Here is a 14657-nt window from a genome sequence, read left to right on the forward strand (position 1 = left end):
TGAATATTGTTACCATCTGATAGCAATGGCCATGATGTTGCTTTGGGGGTTTTTTTAAACCCTCACCTGCCATCTTAGAATCACCGCTATGAATTGGTTCCAAAGCAGAAGAGCACTAAGGGCTAGGCAGATGAGGATTGTAAAAATTAAAATTAATGTGCAATAATAAAAATAATGTATTTTAAGGGATTTATTAAAATGATCATTAGAAATCAAAGAACAAAGAGGATACAAAATAAAAACCAGGCACCCATGGCTGGTTAGCCATTTTCAAAATCCCCACCTTACCACCGTCATCGCTGATTGCTGCATTATACCAAAGAGGAGGAAGAGCCTCAACGGCCATTCCTTTATCCTCTGTCTGTAGTAAGTACGTAATGACAGTAAGTCGGTGGGCTCTCAGGATATGTAGTTCTTTTTTAGGGTAACAGATTTTCAATTATGCAGAGTTAAGTGACTTGCCCAGGGTCACACAGCTAGGAAGTACCTGAGGCTGGATTTGAACTCTGATATTCCTGATTCTGAGCTCCATGCTGTACCCACTGTCCTCTCCACGAGAACAGTGATGCTCAGGTTGCTTTGCAATAGAAAGGAGGCAGAGCCAAGATAGCAAAGCAGCAGGAATCTATACCGCAGAGCTCTCCCCCACAAAGAACACATACTAGATGAGATTCTGATGTGGAAATTCTAGAGAGGCGGTCTGCCTGGGGCTCATCATCCCCTCCCCAGAGCCAGGGGGGCCTGAAGGAGAGCATTCCAGGGGCTGACGTACAGGGCGCCCTCACTGAGGGACGGCTGAGGCCAAGCAGCAGCCCTCTGACCCTGCCCCAAGCCTGCAGCTCCGTCCCTCACAACCAACAGAGAGCATCTACTAAAACTGCGGCCGAGGGCTGACCCACAGGGCTTTGCTTAGCCTCAGATCCTTGTCAGGAACTCTGTGAGTTCTGACAAGAACGACAGGGACCAGATTTTGCCCTGGATCAGATGCCTACATGGGGAGAACCCTGAAAAAGCTTGCCCATTCCCCGTCTGAGCTGTCCTGAAGATCCCAAAATAATAGAAGACTCAATAACCCAGAAAAGCAGCAGCAGGAACCTAGAGGACTGAGAAATTCACGGATCTGGCCCTAACAGAGTCCAAAGCCAGGAAGAAAGCTGGAAGAATGACCAAAACTGAATCCCACTATTCAAGAAAGAAAAAAAAAACTATTGTGATAAGGATGCTCAAGACAAAGACTCAGGGGGGCAGCTGGGTAGCTCAGTGGATTGAGAGCCAGGCCTAAAGGTTCAAATCTGGCCTCAGACACTTCCCAGCTGTGTGACCCTGGGCAAGTCACTTGATCCCCATTGCCTGGCCCTTACCACTCTTCTGCCTTGGAGTCAAGGCAGTATTGACTCCAAGACGGAAGGTAAGGGTCTTAAAAAAAAAAAGACATAAACTCAGGAGAAGAAAAAGGAATCAAAACCAGATTTGAACCTGGATCTGTCAAGTATTCCTGACTCCAGACCAAGCACCCTGGAAGCCGTCACCAAAAAAAAAAGGTTCCTAGACATCACATTTCCAGGAATGATCATCCAGAACTTCCCAGTTTTAGACTAGGAAGAGAGACCCAGAGTTTGGAGTATGGATCCTTGCTTCTGTTGTGCCTCTGTGGCTGCCCAAGGAAGATCCCCTAAAGATAATGGGGACCCAGGAAGATCAGGACTGTAACAAGAGCTCAATGGTGGGAACACAAACCCAGGCCTCCCGAGTTGTAAATTTCATACCTTTCCCCCCTTCCCATATTGCCTAGTTAGAGCTCCGTCTTTTGCTTGGAGAACTACTTTTATAAATACTGTCTTCTAAATAGAAAGCACAAGCTAACATTTAAACTGCTTTAGAGCAGAGCTATAAGAATATTTTCTAAAAATGTTGTTTAATTTTTTAAAAGGAATAATTTTTTAAATGTAAATTATGTCATTTAGGGAATGGGTATGATAAATCATGATTTATTTTTTAGTAATGAGTAAATTTTTAATGTCTTTTTATTTGATGGGAAAACATAAACTACCTAAAAATAATTTAAAATTTCTAAATTTTATTCTCAGGCATATTCTTTTTAATGCAAAATTACCAATTTATTTGCTATTTGAATTATGCGAGATTTTATTAGGAAAAAAACTTTTTTTCTAAGACTAAATTTTGGAATTTTTTTGTTGGTTCATTCTTTCCACTGTTATCCTATGCAAGAAAAAAAAAAGCGTGTGCATATATGTGTATATGTATACACATATATATAATACATATTTTTACTTTTTTGATTATGTTTTATGTCTTAAGACCTTAGGTTGGCTTTTTTTTTTAAGGGCAAAAAGCCAGAAATAAAAATAAAGGTCATTTTATGATAGAAAGTTCTTATGGAAAAATTCAGAAAGATTCCCTTGATAGATACAGTTTTTCTTTCAATTACTTCAAACCAAAATGAATCCCTGAACTCCTATTATTTTTTTAATAGTAAATCATGGCTTTACTCTTTTTTTTTTCCCCTCTAACTTTTCTAGTGGGCAATTTTCCATCATGTCTTCCTTGTGTTTTTAATAGGATTGCCATTGTGGCAAATGCTTTAAGTATTCAAAGGAGATAATTTGTTCATTTAAAAGTATAAGTGATAGGTCCTTCATACACACACACACACAAAATACTTAATTGAATTTGTGTGAATTTTTCAGTCCAGGGGCTACATTGTGTTCTCTATTCTTGAATACATTATTTCACAACTTGCCATTTTTCATCTTCTAAATTTCTTCTTATAATAAGAAAATATTTTAGTTTAACAAAATCATTAAAACTAGGACCATCCGTTTGTTCTGTAACCTGTAACTTTCAACTTAGAATCAATACGAAGTATTGTTTCAAGGCAAAAGAGTTATAAGGGTTAGGTAATTGGGGTTTAAAGATTTATCCAGGCTTATTTGAATCCAAGACCTCCCATCTCCAGACCTACCTCTTTATCCAATGACCACCTAGCTGGCAACCCTGCATAAAATTTTGTATTTTTTTTAAACCCTTACCTTCCATCTTAGAATCAATACTGTGTATTGGTTCTAAGGCAGAAGAGTAGAAAGGGCTAGGCAGTGGGGGTTAAGTGACTTGCCCAGGGTCTCACAGCTAGGTAAAATTTTGTATTCTAAAAGTAGAATATTAGACTTAACAGTTAGAAGACCCCCAGTTCCCACTCTCCTACTTCCTAGACTTAAAACCATATAGTTAATTTCCTCCCCCCCCCCCTTTTTTTTCTTAAACCCTTACCTTCTCTCTTAGAACCAACTCTGAGATAGAAGGACAAGTGCCGGACAATCAGAGTTAAGTGACTTGACCAGGGTACATAACTAAGAAGTGGCTGGGGGCATATTTGAACCCAGGTCCTGCCAGCTTCAGGCCTAGCATTTCTGACCACAGTGCTGCCTAGCTGCCCTTAGTTCCTAAACTTTTGAGCCCCAGTTTCTATTTAAGAACATTTAAGAGGGCAGCTGGGTGGCTCAGTGGTTTGAGAGTCAGGCCCAGAGATGGGAGGTCCTGGGTTCAAATCTGGACTCAGATACTTCCCAGCTGTGTGACCCTGGGCAAGTCACTTAACCCCCATTGCCTAGCCTTTAGCCCTTACCACTCTTCTACCTTGAAGCCAATACACAGTATTGACTCCAAGACAGAAGGTAAGGGTTTAAAAAAAAAAAGAAGAAGAAGACCATTTAAACTACCTGTCATCCTTCTCCCACAGAGTTATGGAGGAGATAAAAATGGGTATGAAAGCACTTTATAATTTGCAAGATGCTTTACAGATAATATGGAGCAGTTTCTTGTTGGTGCAGTGGATAGAGTCCTTCCTGGAGTCAGGAAGACCCAAGTGTCATCCTGGAAGAGTCACATAAGAGTTGGCCTCAGTTTCCTCATCTATAAAATGGGCTGGAGAAGGAAATGGCAAACCACATTAGGATGTTTGCCAAGAAAATCCCCCAAAGGGGTCACAAAGAGTCAAGAGGCAACTGAGATGACTGAACCGTAACAGAAATTACAGTCTGTTGTAGGTGCTAAGTCAATGCATAATCACGTAGTTCCTTGTTATAGCCGGTCAGTTTAGTCCTGCTGTTAAAAATGGAAATATGGTGGACTGCCTAAATTGACTTGAGAATACCCATGGAGGAAGGCTTCCCCTTCTGGACCACGAGTCAGGCAAAACAAACTATGCACAATATTGTCGGTTTCTTTCTGAGTTGTCATCCACACCAGATATTAATTGGCCTGTGAATGTGACTATGTTTGAGAATCAAGAAGATGTAAAATAGAAGGAACCCCCCAAGAAGCTGTCTAGTCTAATCCACAAATTGCAAACATCAAAAGTAAGATTTAAAGCCTATTTTTGTTTAAGTCAGAGCAGATTATTGAATTCTTTCTAGAATTATTCTACCTTCTCTCCTTCTACAACAGATGTTGGCAAATAATTTACAGCCGTCTTCTTCGGCTATCTTTCTATGAATGTTCCTAATGAGCACAGCAATACGAGACGACCAGGTGAAATATTTGTCCATACATTTGTACACGTGGTTTCTTATTGCATTCCCATGAAACATTCATTTCTTTTTTTTTAATTTGAAATATTTTCATTTTGTAAAAGTTTATTTAATTAATTTAGAATATTTTCCCATAGTTACATGATTCATGTTCTTTTCCTCCCCTCCTCCTACCCCCACCACTTGTGGCCAACAAGCAATTCCACTGGCTTTTACATGTGTCATTGATCAAGACCTATTTCCATAGTATTCGCATTTGCATTAGGGTGTTCATTTGAAGTCTATATCCCCAATCATATCCCCATCGACTCATGTGATCAAGCAGTTGTTTTTCTTCTGTGTTTCTACTCCCACAGTTCTTTTTTTTTTTAACATTATTTTATTTGGTCATTTCCACACATTATTCATTGGAATATTCATTTCTTGTTCCATTTGGATGCATAAGAAAGCCAACTCCGATAATTTCCCCCTTTGCAAAATCTACAGGACTGCACAGACAGTAGGTTGGCGAGTTGAGAACAAATGATGGGGTTTTGATCTTCGTTGTTGGGGAGAGAGCCACCTTGTTGAGACGGGGGTGATGGGAAAATAGAATTCAGAGTAAGAAAGGACTTCAGTGGTCCTCTAGGACCCCCCATTCTCTGAAAAAGAATTCCTTCTGCAGCATTCCCAAGAAGCAGTCGTCCAGCATTTGTTTGCCTGCCTGCAGTCAGAGGACGATGGTCCCACCTATCAGAGCAGGGCAGTTTGCTATGAGCCTGCCTTTCGTAGAGAGTTTAGAAGTAGGAAAAACAGACCAGTGCTTCAGACTGCGGCCCTTGGGCCATACAGAGCCACAGTAGTGGTTGATCTAGAAGGTGGCCCTGCCCAAAGATTTAAAATTGGCTCCATTTAGAGGAGCATTCGGGGTAGATTTCTTCATGCCACGGTGAGCCTGACCACACATCCTGTCAGGATCGGGGTAATTGATCATCTATATTTTACAAGACATGATTTGGGGGAATGTTCATTCCATCCATGAGAAGGAATAAGAAGAGAAATGGAATGAATGGTCAGTCCTCGTGGAGATCTGATGAAGTTCCATGGGGCCCCTACCCTGATGTACTAATGCCAGTATGTCTGTGCTGGTTACTTCCAAAGAAGTTTTAATGAGGAGGGATCATTTGAAAGTGAGTGAAGAGCGTGGACTTCTTTCTTATATTTGGTGGTCCTGGGTACCTTTACTATAGGAAAATCAGGAATACTAAAAGCTTCATGACTCTGATCTGACTGATTTATGTGAACTCCAGGAACAGAAGGAAAAATTTCATTTTAGGTTCTGGGCTTTATTAAAATTTCACACCTATAAACCATGTGGGAACATATTACATGTTTTAAAATTTTTATATTATGTATAATTTTTATTATTTATAAATGCTAACGTTAAGATGGTAGTTTTTTGCAAAAGAAAAACATATGCCATCACTCGTTTATATGAGTAAATGATTTGGGGTTTGGGTTTTAAAAGATTGTTCTATTGCAAAAATGAATAATATGGAAATAAGTATCAAGGGATAACATTTGTTTAAGTTAGTGGGATTGCTTGTCAGGCCTAGGAGGGGGGAAGGAAAGAAAATGAATCATGGAAACATGGAAAACTTTTTTTTTTAATGAAAATTAAAAAAAAAAAAGATGATAGTATTTGTTTCTCTTTTACTTTGGTCCAAGGTCTATAATTACAGATTAGCCACCATTGTACACTTTTTAATCTTAGAAAGCTGACTGAGGCACTAAGAGTTAATAAAGTAGCACAGCAGTATTTGTCAGAGGTGGATCTTAAACTCAGAACTTCTCAATTCCAAAACTGGATCTCTATCCCCTAAGCCACACTGCTTTAGAATTCTCTAAATACGCAGAACCCTTTCCAGTCTCTATCACGCTATCAATTCAGGGGGGCAAGCACCTCAAATGTAATGCAGGACTTAATTAGACAGCATCCTTCTTTCCAGTGAGTTGGGTCAGGCTTTGGTCTATAACACGAGGAAGGCACGATGCTAGTCTTGCCACATTTCTAATATTGAGGGGACTGGCATTGCAGAGTTCCCTGCAAAAGTGGGAAAGGAATATGTTGGATCATTCTCACCTCTGACAGTCCACTTTTTAAAGAAGGAAAAGCTAATGCAAATCTTGCCCAGCCTATTAAAAACTGACCCCTTCCCACTTTGACACAGAGCTAGAATACACAAAAAAGAGGTTTAGAAGTCATTTAAGACCCCGGATGGACAGGCAGCTGGGGTGATTTTTGTTTCCTCTATGTATCCCCTTCTCTCTGTCCTCCAGTTATCTGTGGATGTTCTGACTCTTCTGGGAAAACAGCCAGGAAATAGGTGGGGTGTTTCCCTTCAGAGGATTCGAATTTGTGGGTGACTTGACATGATACTCCAAAGTCCAGACACAGTTAACTAGAATTGTCTGAGAATAGCCTCCGAGGACTGGATGCTGTCAGGCTCAACTAAAACTCTCCATGTACAGTTATAATAAATCACAATCCCTGATAAGGGGCTAGGAGGAAGACGACCAGGTCTGTACGATAGACTCTCAGACTTTTATTTCTCTGCTCTTTGTAGTCTGTATTAAATTTAATACAATAAATATTCATTGTAAAGTTAAATTTGAATTCATTACCCATAAAGAGTGCTGTGTTCTTACAGTATTTATTCATTTAAGAGTTGTAAGGAATGCTGCATCACATCTTGAACTGCATTTTGCATGATTTCTAGGTAATTTTTCCCAGCTTTTGTTCCTTCCCTTCCACCTCCACACCCACTGAAAAGAGAAAATTAGAAAACCCTGGCATAATGGAAACATGGTCAGGTGAAACATTCCCATGTTGGCCATCTGCAAAAATCCATTTCTTATTCTGCATGTTATTCCATCATTTTCTGTCATTCTTTTGTCTTAGGACAAAATAGTAAAATACATGACTTTTCACTACCTTTGTGTCCACCCTCCTGGCTTAAAAAAAATATTTTTTAAACATGGAAATTGTGATATAATTATACAAGGGAATGACTGCGTTGACTTCTATGTGATTTGTTACACAGGTGACGAGAGCAATCATGAGCTATTCCAGCCTTGCATTGGGCTTCCAAAGCTAAAACAGCTGACAGTTTTCTTTCTAGAGACTCGTGAACTCTATGCCAGAGAGGAATGTTGTCCCCATCATAGAAGCATAGCCTTAATGAAGATAATATGGCCCTTGATAGAAAAAGTTTTCAAAAATAAGACAGCCCTCAGCTCACAAATGGGACGAGTTCCAAAAGTTTATGTGCAAGTCATTTGTCTTGGAATGCCTTTTCTCATAGAAATAATGTTATATGTGGTGGTTAAGTTTCCAGACCTATTTAAGAAAAGCCCGTTTAACTCCTCATAAACTTGATGTCATTCTACGCCATGTGAAATGATATTTCCGTGGGAAAATGCATTCAGCATTCTGACTCAAGCTATTAGACACCTGCCTATCTATCCCCACTTAAAGGCACAAGATTCCCATGCAGGATCTGGGTTCAAATTTGGCCTCAGACACTTTCTAGCTTTGTGACCCTGGGCAAGTCACTTGACCACAACTGCCTAGCCCTTACCACTTAGTTTTCATTCTAAGACAAGGTAAAGATTTAAAAAAAAAAAAGCATTAGAGATGAAATATGAACCGAGGTCCTCTGCTGGTTGCCCAGTGTTCACAATTTCTCCCAATCTTAATTGCCTACATTAAATCGAAGGAATTTCATTAGATGATCTCCAAGGCACCATCCAGCACAGACCAGTACTATGACTAGTCATTAAAATCATCAGTAACATCTTTTCCACAGTGTGGTTAACTCAGTGAATTTGTTTTGTTGATATTTAAATGTTTTATTGTTCCCACAGATGAGTACCATGCCAGGACTTCCTACCCGACCATGCTTTTATGATATAGATCTTGACCCCAAAACAGAGCAAGTAAAAGGCCTGTTCTGAAAGAACCAGCAACCAGCATGGGTAAGCTGCATCTTTCTTCCCTTCCAAAAGCAGGGATTTCTGTGCAACAAAAATAACCAGATATGAGGTTATAGGGCTGTGAGTGGTGGCTTTGCCAAAGTGTCAGAAGCTTGTGGTTAGAACCTAATAATCTCTAGGATATCAAATACCTGTATTACCTTGTAAATATAATTTGTTAGTATGTTTTATTCAGCCTTTATTAAAGGTCCTACAACGTGTCAGGCACTGTGCTAAGAGCAGGAGAGTTTTTTAAAAAGGCAAAAATGAGCCAAGAGCCTCCAGTCTAATGGGGAGGGGATGTGCAAAATGATTGTGTATTGGAGAGAGAGAGAAGGGGAGAGGGTAAGAGAGAGAGACAGAGAGAGGAGAGAGAGACAGAAAGAGAAGGGGAGAGGGAGAGAGAGAAAGAGAAGGGGAGAGGGTAAGAGAGAGAGACAGAGAGAGGAGAGAGAGACAGAGAGAGAAGGGGAGAGGGAGAGAGAGAAAGAGAGAAGGGGAGAGGGTGAGAAAGAGAGAGAGAAGGGGAGAGGGTAAGAGAGAGAAAGAGAGAAGGGGAGAGGGTGAGAGAGAGAGAGAAGGGGAGAGGGTAAGAGAGAGAGACAGAGAGGAGGGGAGAGGGAGAGAGAGACAGAGAGGAGGGGAGAGGGAGAGAGAGAGAGAGAATGGGAGAGGGTAAGAGAGAGAGACAGAGAGAGGAGAGAGACAGAGAGAGAAGGGGAGAGGGAGAGAGAGAAGGGGAGAGGGAGAGAAAGAGAGGAGGGGAGAGGGTAAGAGAGAGACAGAGAGGAGGGGAGAGGGAGAGAGAGAGAAGGGGAGAGGGTAAGAGAGAGAAGGGGAGAGGGTAAGAGAGAGAGACAGAGAGAGAAGGGGAGAGGGTGAGAGAGAAGGGGAGAGGGTAAGAGAGAGAGACAGAGAGAGGAGAGAGACAGAGAGAGACAGACAGAGAGAGAAGGGGAGAGGGTGAGAGAGAGAGAGAAGGGGAGAGGGTAAGAGAGACAGACAGAGACAGACAGAGAGAGAAGGGGAGAGGGAGAGAAGGGGAGAGGGTGAGAGAGAGAGAAGGGGAGAGGGTGAGAGAGAGAGAGAAGGGGAGAGGGTAAGAGAGAGAGACAGACAGAGACAGACAGAGAGAGAAGGGGAGAGGGAGAGACAGAGAGAGAAGGGGAGAGGGTGAGAGAGAGAGAAGGGGAGAGGGTAAGAGAGAGAGACAGAGAGGAGGGGAGAGGGAGAGAGAGACAGAGAGGAGGGGAGAGGGAGAGAGAGAGAGAGAAGGGGAAAGGGTAAGAGAGAGAGACAGAGAGAGGAGAGAGAGACAGAGAGAGAAGGGGAGAGGGAGAGAGAGAAGGGGAGAGGGAGAGAAAGAGAGGAGGGGAGAGGGAGAGAGAGAGAAGGGGAGAGGGAGAGAGAGAGAAGGGGAGAGGGTAAGAGAGAGAGACAAAGAGAGGAGAGAGAGACAGAGAGAGAAGGGGAGAGGGTGAGAGAGAAGGGGAGAGGGTAAGAGAGACAGAGAGAGGAGAGAGACAGAGAGAGACAGACAGAGAGAGAAGGGGAGAGGGTGAGAGAGAGAGAGAAGGGGAGAGGGTAAGAGAGACAGACAGACAGAGACAGACAGAGAGAGAAGGGGAGAGGGAGAGAAGGGGAGAGGGTGAGAGAGAGAGAAGGGGAGAGGGTAAGAGAGAGAGACAGAGAGGAGGGGAGAGGGAGAGAGAGACAGAGAGGAGGGGAGAGGGAGAGAGAGAGAGAGAGAAGGGGAAAGGGTAAGAGAGAGAGACAGAGAGAGGAGAAAGAGACAGAGAGAGACAGACAGAGAGAAGGGGAGAGGGAGAGACAGAGAGAGAAGAAGAGAGAGAGAATGGGAGAGGGTGAGAGAGAGAAGGGGAGAGGGAGAGGGAGGAAAAAGACAGAGGGGAGGAGACAGAAAGAGACAGAGAGAAGACAGAGACAGGAGGGAGAGAGAGAGATAGGGAGGGAGGAGGGGGGCGAGACAGAGACAGAGATGGCTATAGAAAGAAGCTGACAGATCTAGGTAGTGATAGATGTCTGTCTACATCACTATGGATGGAGGAGAGATTGTCTCAGAGGAAAGACTGAAAAGGCTTCCTCCTTAAGGTGGGGCACACAAGGCTTGAAGGCGGTCTGGGAAGATGAGGGAGTCAATGAAAACCGCCCCCATTTGGGAGATGGACTTGGCTTTTTGTGTGGGTGGCAGAGTGTGTCCAGGAGGCAAGGTCAGACTGGAGGGCAGAAGGGGGCGGGTTGTGAAGGGCTTTAAAGCCCAAACGCAGGTTTTCTATTGGATATCGGGAGAGAAGGCGGGGCTAGGAGGAGCCATGGCTAGACCCATACATCAGAAGCACCATCTTGGCCGCCTAGTGGAGAAGGGGTTGGGGTGGGGGAAGCCTCCAGGCTGGAGGTGATGAGGGGGTGACGGCACCCCCGGAGGAGGGAAAAGGGTCACTTTTCCCAGGGTTAGGCGTTGGTGACGCAGGTAACTAGCGGCGTCTCCACATACTATGTACTGGTACATCCCTATGACAGAACGTTCATTGGTCCAGAAGTCTTGTTGCTGACCGCCCCGAGGGGCAGAAAACCCCGTTCTGCAAACTCTCACTGTGTGTCAGAGATAGTGGGATGACTAGGCTGAGGCCGCGAGCCTGTATGTTATCTGGTGGCCTTGGGTCACTTGATACCAACTTTGGTTAAATATAAAATCGCAAGTTCCATTATTCGGGTATTTCCCCATTCCGGGAAGGGGCGTAGGAGAGCGTGCCGGGCTTACAGAAGATCGCCGAGAACACAAGATTAAAAATGCCGTCTACCTCTGGAGAGAAGATAAATGGACTGAAGGCAGAATGAAGCATTTTTTAAATCTTTTTTTTTTTTAACATGGCTCATTTGGAAATAGGTTTTGCATAACTTCATAGGTATAATTGCTGTCCTATTTCTTGCCATCCAAATAGTGGAGAAGTGAGAGAGAGAACTTAGAGTAGAAAATAAGAATTTAAAATAGTAGGAGGGGACATAAAAGAAGAAATTCAACCAGGAAATTAATCTGAATCCATAAGACTATCCCTCTTTCTCCCTGGCTACACCCTGTGTCTGTAATTGTCTCCCTCATGCTCTGCCTGGCCCCCGAACCCCCCCCACACACACTTTTCTGGCTTTCTTCAGGGCTCCACTAACATTCCACAGTCTGCCAGAATACATAGTAACCAAAGGCAAAATGACCTGAGAGTCATCTTTTTTTCCCCCAATCTTAGAAGTGTTACTAAAGTATCTGTGCCAAGGCAAGAAGAGTGACAGGGGCTAGGCAATGGGGGTTAAGTAACTCGCCCAGAGGTCACACAGTTGGGACACATCTGAGGTCACATTTGAACCCAAGACCTCCCATCTCTGGGCCTGGCTCTAGCCAGGTAGCTGCTCCCTGTGCTTACTTTTTAAAAATCAAATTCTCATCTCAAAATGAAAATGCAGAAAATTAAATTCAAGGGGTAGCTGAAAGGTTGCTCAGGGGATCTAGAGCCAGGCTTGGAGATGGGAGGTCCCAGGTTCAACTAGGGCCTTTGGGGATGCCTGGCTGTGTGACCCTGGGCAAGTCACCTGACCTCCATTGCCTTATCAGTCTTCTGCTCGGGACTCCTCCTTAGTGGCTATTCTAAGGCATAAGGGAAGAGGTTAAATGAATGGAGAGAGAGAGAGAGAGAGAGAGAGAGAGAGAGAGAGAGAGAGAGAGAGAGAGAGAGATCATTACAGAAGCTGAATGGTTTAAAGTCTTGGTGGTGTTCCTCAAAAACTTCCATGAATAAACAAACCAAACATACACATACACACACAGAGCAGCCTTCCCTTTCTATAAGGCAGGGCACGAATCAGAACCCATCCCTATGGCTGGATGGATGCTTTCTTCCAAAATGCAGCAGGTGTTATTCCTCCCTGTAATTCCTATGAAATAATCAGCAGTCAGTCAGTCCCTACACTGGGCAACGTTCTGAAAGCTCTCCATGTTGTTTTCCTTTACAGTAATAGCCAAACAGTCCTGGATCTTTAGCTGTGATTGCAGTGCTCAGCTTAGCAAATTATCCCACTATGTTCTTTCTTTGGTGCTAATATTTAGTAAATGTGATGTTGATATATCTTAGACCCTAGTTGGAAAAATCACAACCTTCTCAAGATGAAAATGGACTCTTTTTTTTTTTATCAATTACATGTTCCAAAGTTAAATGTTCCAAATTGTCTTCCTTCCTCCTGATTCCCAGAGCTAGCAAGTGTTTCATTCTGGGTTATCCATGTATTATGCAAAACATATTCCCAGAGTGTTCATTTTTTATTAGTGAATAATCATATAAAACCAAAACCCCAAAACATAAACCCAAATAAGCAAGTGAAAAAATCATATGATTCCATCTGCATTCCTCCTCTAACAGTTCTTCCTCTGGAGGGGGAAGCATTCTTTTTCCTAAAACCTTCCCAATTGTCCCAGATCCTTATGTTGCTGAGAGTAGCTGTCTCTTGGGGTAATTGTGAATGGACCCTTATCCCTACTCACCTCTTTCTGCATATCAAGTTCATCAAACTGTTTGCCATCTTCTTTGTGTGCTACATATCTTTTTGTGGGTTTTTTTTTTAATATTGTGTCTTTGTTATGTACCAAAAGCATCAGAGGATTTATTCATTCACCAAAATCCTAGCAGAGGTATTTCTGTGGCCAGAAGGAACTTTCTAAATCTGTTTCATACAGATTGGCTCTCCTTTTTATTCTGGTTACAAAAGTCATTGATCTTTTTACTCATGCTGAAAACTGATATAGTTTGAATCAACCCACCTTTTGGTTCTCCTGGTTGATAGTTTTCTCCCACGTGAAAGAAGTTTTGGTAATTAAAGGACAAGTTTTGTACAAAACTGTGTCTTTTACAAAAATTTTAGGCAAAAGGCACTCCTTTCAGCTTCTGGTGGGACTTTGGTTTATTGTTTCCATGCTCCATTTCCTGTTTGTGAACCTCCATGCTCTTCTGTAGGCTCAGGGAATGGTAATTCAGAACTCATCATTTGACCCAGCTCAAACAATCCAAAACTGGATTCAGTCTCCTAAGATAAGCCCTTTTTACAAAGCACACATTCTTTCTGTAACTCTTCAGTTGAATGCATGTTTGCTACTGTGCTATTAGAGTTCGTTTCAACTGCTGCTAACAAAAAGACTTAACAAAGGATGCATGAAACAAAAATATTAAAGTTTGGATCTTAATCAGCTTACGTAAACTTTTGAAAGTACATGTTTTTAGTAGAATAGTTTATCATCAGTATGGTCAGAATAGAAAATCGTGTTCATTCAGCCTTATATTAATCAGATTATTATTCTTTAGAGAGGATGTTACCGATATCTACTGCAAACAGAGAAAAACTATTCTACTGAATGTTTTTTTTTTCCCTTTCCTTTCCCAACTCTTACCACCCCACTCCCAGGAAAGTACATGAGAATGTAATATGAACTTGAGATGCTGAGAAATGACCAGATTCTAAGCTTTCTTTCAGCTCAAGATCTCACCTGCAGTTCTTTATTCTATTGTTAGCACAAGGGCATGACTCATTCTTTTGGATGTCAGCACCTAGGAGTGATTACACATGCAGTTTATCCAAAGGAGACAATACTGAATTGCATTCCCCTTCCCTTTCTACAGCTATTATGCTTTTGTGTGGTGGTGGATTTCGGGGAACTACTTTGTTCTCATTGATCAAGACCAGAGTCTGGTATATTTCTCTAAAGAAATCAGGGGATCACTCGCTGATTACTGAACACATAAAGTTTTACAAATTCCTATTTTCATATAAAAATAGGTTAATCATGATCTTTTATAATTTGTATAACATCTCCTTTCTGGAAGAAAAGGTATCAGACATTATTCCCTATATGTGGAACTCCCAGTGTACAAACCCCATTTATCTGTAAAAAATTGGCCATTTCTCCCATTTCTGTCTCTTTTTTTTTCAACTTAGTTGCCTGGGGTATTAAGAGCTGAAGTAAGTCCTTCCTTGTGGGTTTCAGAAGGAGTTAAATAGATCTTCTTGCCAACAAGGCCAGCCCCTCAACACTACTCC

The 14657-nt window shown here is 42.2% G+C and overlaps 1 protein-coding gene across 5 annotated transcripts in view; it reads left to right on the plus strand.

Moving 5' to 3' along the window:
- The window catches only part of MTHFD1L (methylenetetrahydrofolate dehydrogenase (NADP+ dependent) 1 like), a 293067-nt gene that overhangs the window by 205432 nt on the left and 72978 nt on the right, over positions 1 to 14657 (plus strand). For all 5 annotated transcript variants that reach the window (XM_007484726.3, XM_007484725.2, XM_056818928.1 and 2 more), the window contains one exon: positions 8454 to 8564. In XM_007484726.3, coding sequence (XP_007484788.1) covers positions 8454 to 8543 — 90 coding nt within the window. In that variant the 3' untranslated portion in view covers positions 8544 to 8564. The remainder of the gene's footprint in view (positions 1 to 8453; positions 8565 to 14657) is intronic.

This window comes from Monodelphis domestica, chromosome 2 (genome assembly GCF_027887165.1).
Source record: "Monodelphis domestica isolate mMonDom1 chromosome 2, mMonDom1.pri, whole genome shotgun sequence".
Lineage (NCBI taxonomy): Eukaryota > Metazoa > Chordata > Mammalia > Didelphimorphia > Didelphidae > Monodelphis > Monodelphis domestica.